The sequence below is a fragment of the Diplotaxodon limnothrissa genome, linkage group LG11 (genome assembly GCF_057381915.1).
Source record: "Diplotaxodon limnothrissa isolate DT_005_m linkage group LG11, D_limnothrissa_male_GT1.1, whole genome shotgun sequence".
Taxonomy (NCBI): Eukaryota; Metazoa; Chordata; class Actinopteri; order Cichliformes; family Cichlidae; genus Diplotaxodon; species Diplotaxodon limnothrissa.
In genome coordinates this window covers 18,362,736-18,383,468 of record NC_140606.1, presented here as the reverse complement: position 1 = coordinate 18,383,468, position 20,733 = coordinate 18,362,736, and the positions used below count along the sequence as shown (strand labels likewise).

At 39.6% G+C, this 20,733-nt stretch overlaps 1 protein-coding gene across 3 annotated transcripts in view; it reads left to right on the top strand.

The window, feature by feature from the left end:
- Positions 1-20,733, top strand: part of mtbp (MDM2 binding protein) — a 39,285-nt gene that overhangs the window by 3,819 nt on the left and 14,733 nt on the right. For all 3 annotated transcript variants that reach the window (XM_085365246.1, XM_085365245.1, XM_085365244.1), the window contains 6 exons: positions 2,315-2,429; positions 6,390-6,494; positions 12,942-13,036; positions 13,369-13,435; positions 13,637-13,754; positions 18,861-19,040. In XM_085365246.1, the coding sequence (XP_085221372.1) occupies positions 2,315-2,429; positions 6,390-6,494; positions 12,942-13,036; positions 13,369-13,435; positions 13,637-13,754; positions 18,861-19,040 (680 nt within the window). The remainder of the gene's footprint in view (positions 1-2,314; positions 2,430-6,389; positions 6,495-12,941; positions 13,037-13,368; positions 13,436-13,636; positions 13,755-18,860; positions 19,041-20,733) is intronic.

The window sequence follows — 20,733 nt, the reverse complement described above, 5'->3', positions numbered from 1 at the left end:
TTTCGGGACCTTGTGAATCGGAATCGAATCGATTCTAGAAATCAGTGACGATACCCAGCCCTGCACATTCCCTCTTACTGAAGAATGCCAAATAGGCCTTCACTTAAACTCTTTAACAGCAATGCAACCTATGAAAAATGGGCTTTTTTGGAATGTCCTTTAATTCTTAGATTTTATTTTGTAACTTTGAAAGGAGCCTTGTTTTTACTGTAGGAAACTTTTCAAATAGTGCTATTTGTGAACTTAAGAGCTTGAAAAAAAGAAAAGTTTCACCTCTCATCCAAGAGGCTTCTTCAGTTCTAAAAACAAAAGGTGGAGAGTCCCAGGGATTTAGGCTACAGCCACACTAGACCGGATAGATTTGAAAACGGCGTTTTTGTCTGAAAACGCTCCGTGTCCACACTAGCGTTTTCAGTCGTTTTCACAGAGTTGTGGGTCCACATTGAAACGGCTGAAAACGCTTACGTTCCAGTACTGCGCATGCGTGAAACGCAAGATGATTCGGCCTGCCTAATTTCTGTCTGCCGTTTATTTACTTTCCGGCTCGTTGAAACGTGTCGGCAAAATGTCGAGGAAAAGCACCGAGTTTTTTAAATGGACTAACAATGAGGTGGAGTTGTTGCTGCGAGTAACACAAAAGTACAAAGTTGCAAAAGCAAGTGAGAATTAAAGAATTTGAAGAAAGCATGTACAAACTGATATTAATCTTTAATAGGGCTGTCAAAATTGAGAGCAAACAAAACAACTGCTGTATAATGCCCTCCACTATCTTAGTTTAATTTGTCACATGACTGACTAAAATGTGTCATCGTTTTCGAAAGTCTCCGTTTTCGCTGTCCACACTGCAACGCGAAAGCACCATCTTCAAATGTATTTGTTTTTGAGAGCGTTTTCCTTCGGGGAAGAAATTCGCCGTCTCAGTGTGGACGGGAGGCCAAAACGGAGAGAAAACGATGCGTTTTCAAACAAAAACACATTAGTGTGGACGTAGCCTTAATCCCTAGTATGGGCTTTCCCCTTAGAAGGAGGTCGTTGGGACCACTGTTGATTATGTGTGTCATTCCACGAGCCAAGGTGTGACAAAAGGTGTAGGTCATTATCATTACTTGGGGTTAAAGGTGAAATCAGTGTGAGTACATGGCCCATCTTATCATGTGACTTGTTGAGGTCACCTAAAGTGAGGTGTGAGTGGATTGTAGGTGGCAGACAGCTGATGGCCTCTTTCACTCCTCCAAAACCATTGGTCTTCCCGGTCCAGTATGTGAACATTGGCATCATTCAAAGAGTGACATTCATCTTTTAGCTGCAGATGTACCGTCGAGGTGACTCTCCTGTGTTGTGCCATGTGTTTGTGGAGTGGCTGTTTTGGTTTTCTAATGTAGAGGTCTGAGTGCTCCTCATTGCACAGCACAGCGTGCACTCAGACACTCAGTGTCTGAGTTTTTTCCTTGGGATGAACCAGGTTTTGTCTAAGTGTGGCTGGGACTGAAGTGCACTGAGATGCTGGGGTTGGAGAACATTCTCCTGTTTCCTCTAATAAACTTGGTACATAAGGGATGACAATGTTGTTCCATCAGTCATCGCCTTTCTCCCTAGTTGATGTCTGATCTTCTTTCCTGTGTATCTTTGGTAATTTGATGAAGGCCCAGTTGGGACAACCACATGTTTTAAGAGCTTTATTTACGTGTGTCTTCCTTCTCTTTCCATCTGTGCCTTAGAGGGAACGTTGGTAGGGTGTGGTGTAGGGTCCTGTTCAACCCAAGTTTGTGTTTCAGTGGGTGATGGGAGTCGATGAGTATGCATGAGAGGGTTTCCAGTGACTTAAAGAAGTCCATTTTTTTCCCTTCATTTTTAAGCTCTTTAGACAACCATGACTTGGATGACTGGGAATGTACACAAACCCATTATTAATGAAATCCTCCTAGCTCACCACTAGGGGGAGTTAGATGGATAAATAAGAGAAGGTGCTGACTTGAAGTAATGGATGGATACACATGGATGAACATTTCTGCAGAAGCACTCGTAATGATAAAAACAACAAATTAACTTTGGCAACATGAAGACAGATAATCTCAGGAGATGCCAGAATGACCTTTTTCACCCCACAACATCAGGCATCAAAACACCACCTACCTGATAAGAACTAGACATCTTAAATGTGACAGGCTTATTGGTATAACGTGAATGTACGATTAACATTTGCAGAACTGTTGTAGGCAATAAGAAAACCTGACACATGGGCTTGAATATTGCTGTCTAACAGAGAATAAAAGTTACTCGGGCTCATCAAGCGATTCTTGTTTTCTTCATTCAGATGGCAGAAAATGGCGTCCTCCATCAGCGCCGCTTTGGTCAAGCTGGCTGACTTGGACAGCTGTATTGACTCCAAAGCAATATGGAGGGGAAGCCTGCTTATCAGAGAGAAGAAGGTAAGGGTTGCTGGGGTAACTTCTGGAGATGGTGCACATTTTCAGACTAGTGATGTACTCAGATGTGCACAGGACAGTTGTGTGAATGAGCTGAATATTTTAAACAAAAGAACTGAAGAAACGGAGTCGGAGATCTATCCAATCACTGAATAAATATCAAATTGCTGTTATTATCAACTTCTTGAAATTGCAGGACACTGCCTCACCACAGTCAGAATTTGGAAAAGTGAAACTGCTGAAGCTATTTAACAAAACACAGCTCCAAAAAAATTGGTCACAATTCTCGCTTGGTGGTCAAAGTTTGAGACGGAAATGGATATGAGCAAAAATTTTAACTTTAATTTACATCACATATTCCATAAACTCCCCAGTAATACAAGTTTTTGGTTAAAAACTCCCCAAAGAAAAAAAACAAAAAACTTTGTAATTTTTACTGCAGCAGCTGCATAGCAGGTCTTTATAACTGTGGTGGGCCAAAAGGGCCAACTTACTATTGAGACGGAGGATTTTAATAAAGATTCTGTGGATGCTGTAAACCTCAGCTGTTTGTCAGTTACAGGAAAGCGGAGACCTCTAGGAAAATGTGTCTGTGGATGCTGTTTTGCTTACCAAAGAGAGGACTGTGAAGTCTTGTGTCTGTATACACTTGCTTGGATGTAATTGTTCCAAACCTAGCAATGTGGGTGTAATTGATGGTTTCAAAGGAGCAATGAAGGGAAAAAAGCTGTTTGGTAGGTACAGGCTGTTGAGGGAATGAACATCTTTTGTTTTAACCACTGTGTATGTGAGACTTTGTGTGTCTGTGTTTGCAATTTCTGGACAAATACTGTTGTGGGCCGGAGAAAAAGCCGTGTCCTTTTGAACTTTCCAGCTTGCTTGTCCTGGGCTTTTTATTACGAACACATCCTCCTCTGTCACATCAAACCTCTGCATGTCCTCCTTCACAACATCCATGAACCTCCACTGAGGGCTTCGTCTTTTCTTTCTGCTGGACAGCTCCATCTCCAGCATCCTTTGTCCAATACATCCACTATCCCTGCTCTGCACAAATGCAAAACATCTCTGCCTCACATCATGCTGAATGAATCTGGAAAATTACTGGAGGTCATTAAAGGGTCATGGGAAAAGGCACCGTCCTACTGGCATTGACCTGGCAGAGCTGAACTAGCTGGTATCAGTTCAGCCCAGCTTGGCCCACTTTGACCCATTAAACCCCCCTCCTATCAAGTTTTTTTTTTTTTTTTTTTTTTACTGGGGCATGAAGCTTATTGAAGCCAAGTGTTAAAGAAGATTGCTGGAAATAATGAATCAATAAACATAAATTATAGCTTTATGGTGCAGTTTGTCAAATTTCTTTTGGCTGTCATATTCTTGACAGTTTTCCCTTCTCCTTGTCATGCTCATACAGTAGCCACTTGCTACTCACGAGGTAGGCCCACCATAATGCACACCTTACTTTATGATCCTTTTGACTTTTTAACTGCATCTGTCATTTAACTGAACATCATGTTGTTTCAGAAAGACTTGAAAGTAGCAGCTGAGACCATAAACACATCAGCAAAGTGTTTATGGAGGTCATAAATTGAGTGATATAAAGTGTATAAAGAAGCGACTAGCTGGCCATTAGAAAGAAAGCAGACTGAGATTCGATGGGGAAGAACTTCAACATCAATTTGAACAACTCTGCAGTGCTTTTGTGAAATAGAACAGGTTCCTCCAGTTTGGGCCAATAATCACATGAATAGCATTTTAAAGAGTGAAGGTTATTGTAGCATCGCATTGATGCTAATTCTGAAACGAGGGTTTCACAGTCATGTGGATGTGGTGTTTAGGTGTCCTTATATTTGCTTGTTTCCATGCATTTCCTGCTTTCCTACAAAGTAACTGTTTTGGCGTCAAAGTAACCAGGCTGAGGTGATGTGACAGCATTTTTTTTTCTGTTCCTACTCTGGAGATTACTTCAGGCACACTTGTTTTTTTTTTGTCTTTAAGTGAAAACTCTGGCAGGTGCAGTAGTTTTCTTTTCTCTGGACCGAATTTGCCAATTTTGTGCTGTTCTTTCATGGCCCTCTGGGGAGAATCAGCAATCTGTTTCACTGTGAGGTTTCCTTGCATGTCTCGTACTGATGGTGTTTTTTTTGTTTGTTTGTTTTTTTTTTGTTTTTTTTTTAGAAATCTGGGTGAGACTTTCAGGTCTTATTTTATGATTTTAAACACTGATCGGCTGAAAATATAGATCTTGTCTTTCTTGAAACGGCTCAAAGTAGTGTCTTTGTGTTTTAGTATGTGTGGGATTTTTTGTTTTGTTTTTTTAATATTATAAAATGAAGGTGCAGTGTTGGTGACAGGCACAAGTCTGATATTTCTGAGATAGGAAATATTTTTAAGAACTAAACTGTATTTTTTTTAGTTTCTATTTTTTTTCATTACTGTATGTTTTTCAGTTTGGACCTTAATGTTGGGAAAACTCTGCTTCTAATCTTTAAGTGAAAATATTAAAAACAGAAAAAACAAAATTGAAAATGGTTTATATAACCTTTATAAAATGACATCTCTCATCTAGAGCCTCTACTATAGACTGTATGTAAAAGCTGGACACGGACACTGGGCCATCGACCATGGTTCAGTGAAGTTGAGCTGAGCGATTTTGCTGTCACCATCTTGGTATTTTCAAACTGCATGTGACAAGTAAGAGGCAGATCTGAGAATCTGAGGAGCACAACGCAGGCTTGCCCTGAAGAAGCTACTTTATCAGCCTTGTTAACTCTACTGGGGGTCATCTTTCGTAAAGGGAACATTATCTTGGTCACTTTATAAAAGAAAGACGTTACCAAGGCTTCAGTCACATGGGCCAAGGGACCCATTGGCGACCCCCTGACAGCCACCGATTGCTATGGAAAAAATATGAATGACCTGACTGGTTTATGAGTGCGAGTGGTTGCTGGAGGATGATGACAGTTGCTAGATGAAAACCAGTTGTAAAGATGTATTAGGTTCTGCACTGAAAACCTCCTTGTGTTTGCTTTCATTGCTACCATTGCCATGGTCATTCATCATTTGCATTCGAAACTCTGCCTTTCGAAACTTGTCGGTGGTAGTGGTAAGGCACAGCTTTCAGTTTAGAGGTGACTGTTCTCTATTTCCTGTGGGAAACCAAGGACATTTGCAATCTCAAGGACATTTTTTTTTGGGGCACCAACTGATTTCATCCAGAATCATACAGCACCCTCCAGGAGCCACTGGCCAAACTGTCATGGAATAAACAATTAAATGAATAACTTTGCTGAGGCGATCACAGAACAATCTCTAGGACTGTGTAATGGACTGGAAGTCCCATAACCTTTTATACACCCAGACTTTCAAATTTTTATTTTTAAATTTTTTAAATTGAAACCAGAGGACTTAGAAAGAGTGCAGGTTTGGGGCACTCCTGCATTGTCCTCACTTTTAAGACTGGGAAGCTTTGACTATCTTTTGTGTACAGTCTGTGACCCTAACAGTAAAGTGTATAGACACCGTATGTTAGATTATCAACCAATGTGCTCCAAGTATGGTGCTCTAAGGCAGGCTCGCAGCGTCTCCTTCACTAAAGTGACCTTTTCTGAGTTGCTGCCCTCTGAACGAGTGAGTTCTAGAGACACTCAGTAAAAGCTTCAAGGTTTGGAGAAGCCAAACAAAGGAAAATTCCCAAAAGAATAAACCCTTCTCTGAGAGCAGCCAACACCATTTTACTCCCATTTGATACAGTTATGATGTCTCTATATGTGTTTGTGTACACGTAACTCCAAAGGGCACAGCTATGCCGAGTTATTTTTGAGATATTATTCAGACAAACACTGAAGCTGTAGCATTTGTTAAAATGCACTGATGTCAAACAGTTTGCATTTCTCTGTTGTAGGTTGTACAAATGTTTCTAACTGCATATACACTGACTGTGTCATGTATTATTTTTCTCCTCAGTGTGTGTCAGAACTCCGCTTTGATGGTTTTTCTCTGCATCAGATATCAGAGTCTGGTCTTTTGGAAGCTCCACACATGACCACTGACCACAAACTGCAGTCTGAGGTGAGCTCTGACTCCTAAGTTTCATTGGACCTTTTGTTGAATTGAACTTGAGATGACCTCAAACCAAACTTTGGAAGCATTTCACAGTTAATCAAAACAAGGCTGTCCTTTGGTGCTCAAGTTTTTGACAGCCAGCTCAGTAATCAGTTAACTATTTTCTCTGACTTTGTTTTCCAGAAAGTCAAATTAGTCCTTGTTGTGTCCTCCAACAAAGATTTAGTGCCCAGCTTGCGAGCAGCTGCTCACAGCAGCAGTCTTCCACCAGAGTGCTGTAGGGTGTGCACTTGATCCAAACTTTGTCAGTGAGAACGTCTTATATTGAGAATTGTAATGCAGCTTGAGAAAAGACTACTCTCTGTGTGTGTTTGTGCAAACTTCAGGGTAAAGTTTTGGCAGAGCAGATAATAGCCCAGTTTGTATTACTGTAGAGCCAGTCTTGCTTTCAAGCCGTCCAGTAGAACGAACCCCCCACTGTCTATTTCCAAATGAGAAGCGTCACGTCCTGGTTGACCTTTATTCACACTGTGCAACCTGTGACAGATGATCCATCAGTCAGATAAATCAAATGTATTTTATAAGCCAAATTATTGCCAACCTTTTATGTACGTATGACCTTGCCACCAGAAAATGACACAGAAATAAAGATTTATTATCTCATTGAGGCAGGCCAGTGGTGAAGGCTTCTTCCATGGGAAATCTTTTTCCTGCTTTGCAGTCTGATTTTTTTAATATATAAGTTGTAGAGTATTTTTAATGGAGTTATATCACTCGGCACTCACTCTCCGGAACTGAGAAGCTGTTACTGAGCTGTCAGCTCATCTCGATGTCTCCATCCACTCTGAGTCTAGCCTCAGTTAATGTCTGTGTGTCAGAACTGTTGATTGTACATGACAGATATGAGTTCATGCCAAAACTTTAAACTGGTATTCACATAAATATCATGTTTGTGTTCTCTGACAATATATTTAACGCAGTGTTTACAGAACTCTTAATTTTATTAATATGCTATCAGTAAATATTAATAAGCCACATGTATAAACTGCAGGCTATATACAACGTCTGCTTCCAGCTCACTGTTATCACAAATGACAAAAAGCTTAGACTTGTTTTTCATATACAGTCGTATATAATAGATAGAAAATAAAACTGGGAATCTTTTGGCATTTTTTAGCCTCATTAGCAGCACGCAGCACACTGTGATGGTAAAAATCTCCAGAACTATCTAATGGATTGCCATTTGGTTTAGACATTGCTGGTCTGCTTGGAAAGACCCACTGTGATCCTGCTTTAAATAGCTGGGGGGCTGCACACTCACCGGCCAAAGGTTGCAGACTTGTCAGAAACTCTGCAAAATAATAAGAAAAGAGGAAAATGCAGGCAGAGAGTAGGATATCAGCAGAAGGGATGATTATAGGGGATGTTGATAGGAGTAACTTTTTTCAAATAAATATATACATGTTTATTTAATGTGGAATCCAGTGTAGTATACCTTTTTAATTTAGGTAGGTAGTCTTGGTTATGACCATATTTGTGAAGCTAATAAAATTCGTGCCAGCCTGTGCCATACTGTGTATCAGCCAAATATCACGGATGAGTTTGATTCTCAGTGACCCCGACCTCAAGGACAAAGTCGTAGTCAAAGAGCAATTTTTCTGAAAATCTTGTAAATGCAATAACTTGAGAACGAAGCGGCATAGGAGGTTCAAATTGATACCATAGGTACAGTTCGGTCCATAAATATGTGGATATCAAAAACATTTTTCTAATGTTGTAATTTTATAATTTTCTGGTAGAGGTTGATCTTGGTTTTGTCTGTCCAAGAATTTTTTTCCAGAACTGTGACGGCATTTTTAGATGTTTTTTCTTTTAGCAATGTCCAATCTAGCGTTTCTATTCTTGAGGCTTATGAGTGGCTTGCAACTTGCAATGAAACCTCTATATTTACTTTTATGCAGTCTTCTCTTTATGCTAGACTAGGATATGGGCACGCCTACCTCCTGGAAAGTGTTGTTCACTCTGTTTGTGCAGTTTACGGATGGCTTGTTTCACCTGCTCCTTCTACTGCATGTTGTCTGTTCACAGCAAAGCCTTCCACCACACCTCAAATCAACGCCCGGCATTTTATCTGATTAATTGATAATGACATAATGAAGGAATTGCCCACATCTGCCCATGAAATAGCCTTTGAGTCAACTGTCCAATTTCATTTGGTCTCTTGTAAAGAGAGGGTGGCACATCTTAAGGAACTAATCCCTTCATCCATTTGTAATGTGGATACCCTCAAATAAACACTGAGAGTCTACGCATTATGTCCATGTCCATAAATGGAATAGGTTTCAATAAAGAGGTAAAAACTTGTCAGTGTCCAAATATATATGGACCTAACTGTATGTCTACAAAAAATCTTGGCCGACAAGTTTTCCGAAAATCTTTTGAATGCAATAACTTGAAAACAGAGTTATCTTGGATTAACAAATTGATACCACAGATGAATCTACTAAACCTCTCAGACGAGTTTAGAAAACAACAATTTATCATAGTTACATTAATCTACCCGATTTCGTGGTAAGAACAGGTGTGTTTGAAGCTTCCTACTTATACCAAAAAAGTACTTTGGAGTCCAGTATTGCACATAAACTGATCTGAACTGGAACCCGTATGCCAAGAACTGTCATCTACTTCATCACAAGAGAATACTGAAGAAATAAAAGCATTTCTGATGTTTCACTTACAAACAGCCGGGCCTTGTGGGATGAAAACATAAAACATGTCTAAAGATTTTCTGGATGTATATGTAATATTTAATAGCTCATCTGGTTAATTACTCTAGGAACTCAGCTTTCAGTGTCATTTTCATGGCATATAAGATAAAAGCTAACATGTTATCGAGTTGAGGAGAATATTAGTCCCAAAACCCTTTGGTCATAAAGGAATGTCCAACTCTAGTTCTTACTATAATAATGGCAATCACAGAAAGTGGCAGTATTCTCAGTGGTTTATATCTATGATGGTTTTATTATTTCTTATTCCTGGTTCTTACTCAGCCATTTGCCTTTAAATTGATATGGTGAATAAAGTCACTAAGGCTCATACCCTATTAAGATCTACTGAGACCTGGGAATGATGTGTTATACAACTTGTATTTACAGGGGATTTGTGCCAGTGCATCGGCCACCAACACCAGTTGTGCCTTTTAGAGTTTTATTTATCTCTAAGAGCAGAACTGTAATGTGATGAACTTTCACTAACATTTAGAATCTGAGGTTGTGGCTTTGGCCAAGTGTGTGTTCTGCTACTTGTTGTCTATAGTTTAAAGAACCACATTTACAGACAGTGTATTCTGTACTAAACATGATGGTATTATATTACATTGTAAAGCTTTGTTGTGAGTTTTCTTATGTAGATTAATACATGCAATAATGAAAACTCATCGATTAGCTGATAATGTCTATACTTACACAATCGGAGTACCTTTAACATTCATTGGATTAGCAGTAAAGACAGTTTCAAAGTTTTCTGATCTACTCATTAAAGAAAAATAGTCTTGTTTTAATGAGTCTTAACATTATAATATTACAATACATGTTCTGTGTTATACATGTATAATATCTGTAACCACTGTCTGCTATGTGAGTTTGTGTTTGGCACCAGATACTATGTGTGTTGTTGTGTTCGCTTATTGTTCAGTTTAAGCAGAGTTTGAGAGTTTGTCTGTGCATGCTGCTCATTTATGCGTCTATGGAGAATGAGAGTGAATGTGTGTGGGTTTCATCAGATCTTTATACAGAGAAGCAGATGGCAGTGATTGTTTTGGCACACAATTAAAAAAAACAGCTCTGAGGACAGCAAAACTATCACATCTTCACACTGCTGGGATAAATGACTGTGCAGCGACTTGTACTCAGACAAACACACACTAAACTAGGTTCAGACAGAAACTATTAGTTAGACCTCCTCACTGTCAGGAGTAAGTGACATTATAATTACTAGCACTCAGTGAAGGGAGAGGCCACAGAATTGACTTTTCATTTTCTTGATACCAGCCCTCATGTAACTGAAACTATAACATTAAAAACACATTTGAATTAACAGTCAAAAAAGACACGCTTAAAGTGTCGTTGAATGGAAAGGGAGTCCTCTTAGTGGAACATTTTTGCAATTATCATTAACTTTAAAAATATTGTTGAACAAAATGTAATATTACCGTTATCATAGACTAAAAGGTAGACTTTTTGCCTGCTGTATATTCTGGATGCATCTGGGTAGAGAGCACCAATAATCTAAGTAATTGCAAATCTATTTCACTCATTTCAAACAACATGGAAGTAAATGCACCAAAACCATTTCTATTCTGTAAGTGTATCATCCAGAGAGCTGTACTGTATATCAGGAAAAATGCTATTAGTGAATTTTCTCAGGCATTTCCGTCTGCCCTACAGCATATTAAAATAACAACTTTTAATCTCTTTAAGTGACGTTTTAAAGAGAGCATCAACCCTGTTTGTCAAGACAGGGAAAGGGCTTCACATTGCATTGTCTTTGGGGTTTTAAAGCATTCAAACATTCAGACCTTTAGACTTTGTTCGCTCCCACACAGCTTATCCTGCAGTGGAAGTTGGTTGGTAAGTGGTGGAGACCTCCTTTGAGTTTTTGCCAGTAACAAACAAGCAGGAACACTTGTTGAGGGCTAATGTACTAAAGTTTTACAGTAGACATTTTGCTTTTTGTTACCTCTTCATCTTATTTTACTGATTTGATATATATTTGTTTGTTGTTGAACTTATTGAACCAGCAGGAACATGTGAGAGATTTATTTATATCCGAGAGGTGTTTATGCCATGTCAGCGTATGTCAGGAAACAACCTTATACTTCCTCCTCCCACCACTTTTGAACTGCTTGTTGACAGTCTTTATGCACGGGTGTTAGAATATACAAAAAAGTGGTTACTGATGTGAATACAGTGAGTGGGTGAGTGATATTTTATGGAAAAAAAATCTAATGTTAGAAGTCAGTCACCCAACCACAAAGTCAAACACACGGGGGTTCTACTAGGTATGCCCATATCTAGTCTTTGTTTAAAGGACTGAATATTCTCAAGCTTCCGATGAGGCGTTTTTCTCCGAAGCTGTTGAGAAGTTGTGGGTTGGATAGCGTCTTCCTTTCTCAACAGCACTGCTTGTTTTCCCTGAAGAGCGGAAAAAGCTACATCATTACATTTAGCAGCACCTAGCTGAGAATTTGCATGAATCAGTTTCCCATATGTCTGATAAAGTTGTGGGTTCAGTCACAGCGATTTTATCTCTATGTTTTGTCTAAATTGTTGCTAAATATACGATTAGTCATTGTTAGGCAGTGAAGGAGTCTGTGCCTTCACAGAAAACCTGTTATAGCTCAGAGCAGAGCTGTCTAATGAACAATAGAGCTCAGTCAGACAAAATCAGATTTATACGAATGATGTTCAATGTCATATTATGACTGCTGAAGCGTGCAGTCTTAAACTCTTACAAAGTGTGCTTTCAAGTGAACATAATGAGGACAGTTGAATATTGGAGGTCTTAATAATCTCTCTTCAGGTCACTGCGTTAGTCAGAGGCTTCACTGAACTGAACAAGGGATTTATAAATGTTTCCAGCTTTCTTAAGCTCTAATTTTGACCCAAGATCATTTAAATCTTCATGTAGATTAGACTTAAAAAAGTTTGACATTCAATAAATTATGAGACTGCCAATTCCAGTGAAATTCAATCAGGGTTTATAAACAAGAGATGTCGCGTCAGAATTGTGTTCAATGTCAGTCTTTGCACATTAAATCATGACAAAACCTAAAGGTGTATCGAGGCCCCTCCTCACTTCTAGCAAAATATGGCATTGATAGAACAACGGCAGTAGTCAGGTGTTAGTGTTGTTTTTAATGTTTATGATAATCTTGGGGAATTTTGTTTAAGGATTATTTTTTTTATATGAGGGATATGTGATGGGTTAAACCAGAGGTGTCAAACATAAGGCCCGGGTGCCGTAATTGGCCTGGCAACGACTGGACAGCGTTGGAAAATTTAAAGGAGTTGACAGATTTTGATCTTTTAACTGTATTTTCATAGATTTTGGTGCTTTTCCCATTGATAAAGACCTCCACCCCATTTCCAGTCATATTACACCAAAGTACAAGGACATTTTTTGTGAATTAAAGAAAACTTTATACTTTAAATTTATAATTACATGACAGACATTTCTGTGTCCGCAATGATCTACCAGTCGCTTTTCTATATGTTTATCGTGTAATTTCACTGGTCTCGCCCACTTCACATCAGAGTGGGCTGTATGTGGCCCACAGTGTAAAATGAGTTTGACATCGCTGATTTAAATGGAGTTGAAGGCTGTACTCTGTGAAAAATATGATCTATTTTAATCATGTTGTCTTTTCTGTTTCTTTTCTTGATTCATTTGCAGGTCTTTCATTACTATGCGCCAGTTTTAGATTTGGTTCAGCTGGTTAATCTGTCAGACCTGCCAAGCTTCCTGATCTCCAGCGCCCAGTTTGAACTGTATCCTTATTTTAAAGTGTCTGTATCTGTGTGTTTGTATGAATGCTTAAAAATAAAAATAGAATATCATAACTTTTGCTTCCATCACCTGCTCAAATGAAACAGCTGCAGGATTAGGTAAGATTTTAGTATGTGTCACACACAAACAGCTTGGCTGTCAGAAACCAAAACAGTCATGGCTATTAATATACATTTTTAAAATTGTTGATAACAAAATAGCTCCCCCCCCCCCCCCATTATTTCATTGTTTTAAGACTTTTTCTGTCTTTGAAAGGTGGTTTTATAACTTTTGTGCCTCAATATTGTGCTGTTCCTTCACAAATGACAAACAGATGCCTTTCTGGGATGTCTGTGAAAGCTAAACTTTTGTTGAACCAGCTGCGATCACTGTGTGGAAAGGTACGAGTAACTTAGCTGTGCTCTTACATGTACAAAAGTCTGCTACAGAAAGATCCGCCTAACCAAAGAAGCCTGTTCATTACATTAAAGCTCTTCCAAGATCACAAATTCAGAATGTTCATGATTAATAATATATATCGATCATAAATGACGTTGGTTGGGGACTGTGTGTATGCCAATCTGCTGTATTTCTGTTTCTAGGTCGGAGCTTTGTTCAGTCTGTCCTGTGTAATCACTCCTATTGCACAGCCTGCAGCCAGCCAACTCAGCTCCCAGCGCTGGAGAGAATCTCTATCTAGGAGACCAAAGTCTTTACCAGGTAAAACTGGAGTGTCACAGTCGCTTTGGCAACAACAAAAAAGAGCTGTCTCTCCTGCAGGGAAGTACATTGGTTAGTGGGACTGTACTGGTATAGGTAATAAAGTTATAAAGTTCTCCATTGGGAAGGCTCTGAAGTGGTGCTGAATAGATATACAAGATAATGCCTGAAACAACAACAGTTTTTGGCAATGATGCACCAAGAAGAAACATTAGGATGAAATAATAGTCATACAAAATGTGAGTTATTTTTCAGTTCTGCAGTGAAGCATAGGGATGGGTATTGAACGTGTTATATGCTATTAAATACTTTTAAAAATTAGGTGAGGGAAATAAAAAATCATTTTTTCTATGTTTGAGTCACAGTAACTTTGACACAGTAACATCTGCAGTAATATTTACAGCTCTGATGACATCTCACCAGTGTTAGCTTTATTTTGACACCAAGACTATTTACACAGAGTTTGTAATTGCAGAGAAATACATTTATTTTGGTCATTTCCTTTTCAAGCAGGAAGCTCACCCTTCTTGGTATACACTTTAGATGAATACAGAGTTTTTAATTAAATACATATTCTTTAAATAATGTTCCCTTTTAGAAAAAGTAGGATAATTAAAAAAAACAAAACATTTATTATAGCTCTGTCACGTAGAAAAAAACCTGTCTTTTTTCTGTGGTCTGTTATATAACATTAGGGGTGTTCGTGGCAATGAACTTTTTAATCGACTAAGCGGGTCAAGTAAGAAACACTTAAATATTAAGTTACATTTGAAAACTGTTTAAAAAAAAAACATATCCCCATTCCACATTCCAAAATGTCATGTGACAATCTGATTGTCTTAGGAGTGATGATGTCACAAGGATGTCACAAGGATCCTTTGAAGTTTTTCTATAAATAGGGGTGAGAAACGGCAATTTTCAGTTCGTTTCTTCGCAGCCTTTGTGTTTGCAGCCTTCAAACGTTCACTACAGAAAAATTTGGAAACCTCTCAGAGTCATCGGATACAAACGCCAACATGTATCCAAGATTACGGCAACCGAGACAAAAAGATTTCGCCGCCTCTACTTCCACGCGTGGCCGGCCAATTTCTCCAAATGGCCTCTTATCCATCCAAAGGGCATTACAGGAGAGTAGGAATGAAAACAACCATCTCCAGAACAAAATTCGACAAATTGAAGAAGAAAAACTTCACCTGGAGAAGAAGTGCTTACAGATGGAAGCACAAAACAAACACCTGGAAGAAACACTACAGCGCCAGCCCGACATCAACATTATTAATGAGGGCTGGGGGATCAAGTTTGCTCAAGCCAGAGAGCAGATTGTATCCCTCATCAAAGAAAACAAGAAAAAGAGCGCTGAAGTTAAAGATATGTCCGAGCAGCTTCAAGGCAGGAAAGCGACGATTGATAAAATGGAGTGGGATCTGCAATACATGGACCAAATGAATCACCTGCTCCAAAGAAAGCTTGATGAAGCTGAAGAAAAAAATAAAGAAGTCCTCCAACAGAAGGAACAACAGGACACAAAGCAAAAAGACCTGCAGCGCGAACTCCAAGGCATGCAGGAAAAGTACGGAATGGTGAAGGCAGAGTTGGAACAAACATTGGTCCAAAATAAAGACCTCCTTCAAGAGAAAGAGCAACAGAAAGAAAGACTGACAGAAGAAAAGTGCATTATCAAGGACTTTGAGAGTAAAAATCAAAAGTTGCAAGGATTCTGTGATGAACTGAAGGTCAAAACAAGTGAGCTGGAGGGAGAAAAGGAAACACTAGAAAAACGATGCTCACACATGCAGAAAAAGATTGATCACATGGCGAAAAACAACTCAGAGCTCATTAAGGGGATATTGTTGGAATTCAACAACTTGAAGCGGGAAAACACAGAAATGCAGGCCCAAAAGCAAAAACAAGACAAAACGCATGAGGACCTGCAGTGTACGCTCCGCGATATCCAGAAAAGAAATGAGCAGCTAGAAGGCCTGCACAAAGAAGATCAAGTGAGAAATGCAGACCTGCAGAAGGCAAAGCTGACACAGGAGGCAACATCCAAAGACCTCAAAGAAAAGCTTGAAGAAACACAAGCAACATTAGAACAGGTGGAACAAACATGCAAGAAACTTGAGAGGCAAAACACAGAAACCATCGATGAGTTGAGAACCCTCATCCTGGACAAAAAGGCGCTCGTGGAAAAGTCCATGAAAAAGAAGAAAAGATTCTTCAGCTTTTTCCGGTAGAGGGACAATACTGCTTCTTCAACTGATGTAGCCTCGTCTTGCTCCACCTCTGTTCACCCCCCAACCAGTCCCGGCAGTTGACTGCCCCCTCCTGAGCCTGGTTCTGCCGGAGGTTTCTGCCCGTTTAAAGGCAGTTTTTCCTCCCCACTGTCGCCAAGTGCTTGCTCAGAGGGGATTGTTGGGGTTTTCTCTCCTCTACCTTGTTTCTTTATTTACTTGTTAACTTTTTGCTCTTACCTCATTTAACCTTGTTTCGTTATTTACTTGTTAACTTTTTGAACTTACCTCTTTTAACCTTGTTTCGTTATTTACTTGTTAACTTTTTGCTCTTACCTCATTTAACCTTGTTTCGTTATTTACTTGTTAACTTTTTGCTCTTACCTCATTTAACCTTGTTTCGTTATTTACTTGTTAACTTTTTGCTCTTACCTCATTTAACCTTGTTTCGTTATTTACTTGTTAACTTTTTGCTCTTACCTCATTTAACCTTGTTTCGTTATTTACTTGTTAACTTTTTGCTCTTACCTCATTTAACCTTGTTTCGTTATTTACTTGTTAACTTTTTGCTCTTACTTCGTTTTACCTTGTTTCTTTATTTACTTGCTTGTTTAACTGTTTTTCAACTTATCTAACAAAATAAAACAGTTGAATTTATCCTTTGAGTATTGTTCATCTAATCTTTACAGAGTTTTTCCAAAACACTTTCAAACATTCAGATCATACGTGCGTGTGTGAGTGTCACAGGTGATATGGTGTCACTAGTCCGGTCATCATGTTTAGGCTCATTCACTCCAGAATTATTTATGCCAAATCTTTAAAACAGTGTCACTGCACACACTTTTCAATCACACAAACGCAGGATTAATTCTTTGCAGTATTTTATCTGATTTATTATGAGAATGTCACGCCTGATCATTTGCACCCACAACATCAAAAATGGGGGCAAAGGGGAGGAGACCACGTTTAATCGATTATAACACGAGGTCAGAAATATAAGTGCTGACATGAGTAGTGTCCACAGAAACCTCTGAATCTCAGCTAAAAACTCATGTAAACCATGTCTACAAACACCAAACAAAGCAAAGACACCAGACAGTTAAAAGAGCAGTTATGTCACCATGAATCTGTGGACAGGTAATATCCATATTTTGATTTATGATTTTCTGGAGTTAAATGGGAACCAAAGCATATTTTCAAACGTGTTATATGCTATAAAATACTTTTAAAAATTAGGTGAGGGAAATAAAAAATCTATTTTTCTATGTTTGAGTCACAGTAACTTTTAAAGTGTTTGTGCTAATAACATCATGTACAGTAAGACAGGCATGGAGAACAGCACTGACTGGGAGAGCCTTTGAACAGATGACATACAGTTCAATTCAACATATAACACTTTATTAAGAATGAACAAGCATCTAAGTAAAATCTATTTATTTAGTCTATCATCTGTGATATTATTATGTACAATTATAATGTATTGTTCACCTCTCTTAAATAAACAGGCAGCCTTAATGTATGAAATATTCATTCATTAAAACACTAAAATTTGTCTGTTGTCTCAGTGGCTGATAGTGCCCACAGGCATCAATAGCTTGAAATAGCTTGAAGCTATTTATAATTTTTATGTTTAATGGGTGGGTGCTCACGATAAACAGATTTTGAATGAAAGCCCGGGAACTTCAGTACCACAAAAAGTGGCTATTCTCTGTGCCCATATGGATCAGTCCCTCTTATTACCATTATTCCCTTAAGCCTCAAGTTGGTTAGTTAACGATTCGATTCTTTATCGATTCTCTTATCGATTCTTTTTAAAAAAGGAGAACACTAAGTTCAATTAGCTTAGAACTTCGTTTTATATCTTCTCTTTGAACAAGATAGAAATTTAGGAGTAACATGGCCTTACAAACCCAACAGTGAGATCTTAAGAGATCCACAGCCTATGGCTCTTCAATGGGGTGTCACAGGGTCCCCAGAAAAAAAAATTGTAAATGTAAAATAATAAAATAAATATTCTTCTGTAGCAATAACAAATTATAACATAAATTATTCAGTAGCAATTACACAAGAATATCCAGTAATGTCCCTGCCTACAATTAAACACATTCACTTACCTAAAATTGGGGGCATCTGCTGTGGCAAATGGGTTCAAGCCTTTTACCACAAACTTAGTCACTGTTCGGTGACATTCGTCTATCCTGGCCTGAAAGGAGACGCTACCGGTAGACTGCAGCGAGAACTGCCAGCATCTGAGCCAGACTCTGTCTGTCTCTCTCATCATGGTCACCTAAATGCACAGTAATGGCAGGTTTTGTAATAAGGCAGATCGCGCTAACATAATATGCACTGTTAGCTGATTATTTACCTGCCGCATTAACGGAAGAGGACGTGCAAACGTTACCGCTGCTGCTGGGTTGAGATTCACGAGTCCGGAGCGGAATTAAAAACACGACATTCATTTAAGGTCATCACGCGTTTTGTGAGCAAATGCTTTTGCATAATCGTAGTGTTTCCTCCCTTAAATGAAATATCTACTTTGCAAGTATTGCAAGTTGCCCTGTTGTCATCCGTTCTCGTAAAGTATAACCAAACTTTTGAGCGTTTGAGCTGCTTACGCGCCGTGTTTCCTGCCAGGTAAATGACGCTCCGCAACGTGGTGACGTCATTCGGGGCGACTGGAATCGATAAGGGAATCGTTTGCAAAAATGGCAAACAACTCCAAGGAATTGAAACAGTGGGAACCGGTTCTCAACAAGAACCGGTTTTCGATACCCATCCCTAGTGAAGCATAATAGAAAGATTAAAAAAGAAAAAAATAAACTTCTGAGAGCAGTCGATATAAGTAACAAATGCTCCTGTCTTTCTTTTCTTTTAGTGCCCGATGTTGAGGTCAAAGGTGAGAGTGCTGCCTACTTCCTGTTGGTCCAGGGCTCGGACAACGCTGAGCGTGAAGCCTGCAGGGTCAGGATGCTGCACTCAGACAGTCAAATTAATGGAGCGGCTGCCATGGCAACTGTGTCCGCATTACTGAGAGAGAAGCCTCTGTCATCATCAGGTATTTTATGTGGAAAAACTTGTAGGCGGGCGTCTGTAGCCATTTTCACAGATCCACTTCTGCACTGCACTTTCATAGGCATTAGGAAACAGATGTGCATGTAATAATATGTTTTCGACTCAGTCTGATTGGATATCACATGGCCTTTTACCTGCCTGCCATCTAGTACAAAGCTTGTGTGATGTCTAATTACACTCATGTCGGAATAGAGCAAGATCCCGGGTTGCGGGGTCAGCAGCCTAAGCAGGGAAACCCACATCTCCCTCTCCCCAGTGGCACATACCTGGAACACCTCCCCCAGGAGGTGCCCAGGAGGCGTCCTTGTCAGATGCCCAAACCACCTCAACCTTTCGATGTGGAGGAGCAGCACCTCTACTCTCCCGGATGGCTGAACTTCTCAACCTATCTATACAGGAGAAGCCAGCCACCCTTTGGAGGAAGCCCATTTCTGCCGCTTGTTTCCATGATCTCGTTCTTTCGGTCACCACCCACAGCTCGTGACCATAGGTGAGGGTAGGGATGTAGATCAACTGGTAAATTGAGAGCTTCGCTTTTATACTCAGCTCTCTCTTCAATACGACTGACCGGTGCAGCGTCCGCCTCACTGCAGCCGCAGCACCAAACCGTCTGTCGATCTCCTGCTCCCTTCACCTGTCACTCGTGAACAGGACGCCGAGATACTTGAACTCCTCCACTTGGGGCAGGAACCCGTCCCTGACTCATAGTGGGCACTCCACCCTTTTCTGGCTAAGGACCATGGCCTCAGATTTGGTGGAGCTGATTCCCATTCCCACCGCTTCACACTCGTCTGCGAACCGTTCCAGTGCGTGCTGGAGGCCATCACTTGATGAATCCAACAGAACCACATCATCTACGAAAAGCAGAGATGAGATTCTGACACCACCCAGGTGAAAGCCTTCCGCCACTTGGCTAAATCTATTTAGAACTATTTCATATTGCCATTGTTTTTACTGTACGTTGTTTGTAACATATAGGCATACAGGGAATGGCATATGGGGATTCTAAATATTGCAATATAGTTTGTATCCAAATATCATGTCACATTTGACCTCTGATCCCACTTTTACCTTTTACATCTGCACTACAAACTTCTTAAAGCAAAGCAAGTGAATATTGAACAAAACAAAAATTCCTTTAAAAGTAAATACTGCCCAGAGAACGAGCTGCCTTGGCACAGCTCTGTGGTCTGAGTGCTTCTTGTTATTATTAGTTCCTGTTTGCAGTGAACCCAATCATTGTCTCTTAAAAAAGGTTTCAAACATGGCTGTTCTTGGGCAGGTGGATGTATTGGATGTTTAATCATGATGGACAACATTGGGAATGGTATTTTGGGTATAGTAAGTGTGATTATAAAAAGGGTTTTAAGCAAACTTACTTGACCTTGTGAGTTCTGTGTCACAGCTTCAACTAAACAAGTGGTCAAACTGAAATAAAAAGTCTCTTAATTTCATGTCCCCTTCAGGTCTCTCCTGCCCCTTTGGGGAAGTTTTGTTCAACTGTAATCACATTTAAAGAGCACTTTAGTAGTTTCTCAATATTTGTACTTTTGGAAGTTCTAACAGCAATTTGTTATCTGCCATATTTAAAGAAAGCCCTTCAAGTGGCTTTTCGCTTAAAGCGGCTCCTCAGCTTGACTGGAGTAGAAGCCCACAGAAGGCTTCTCCCACAGAAG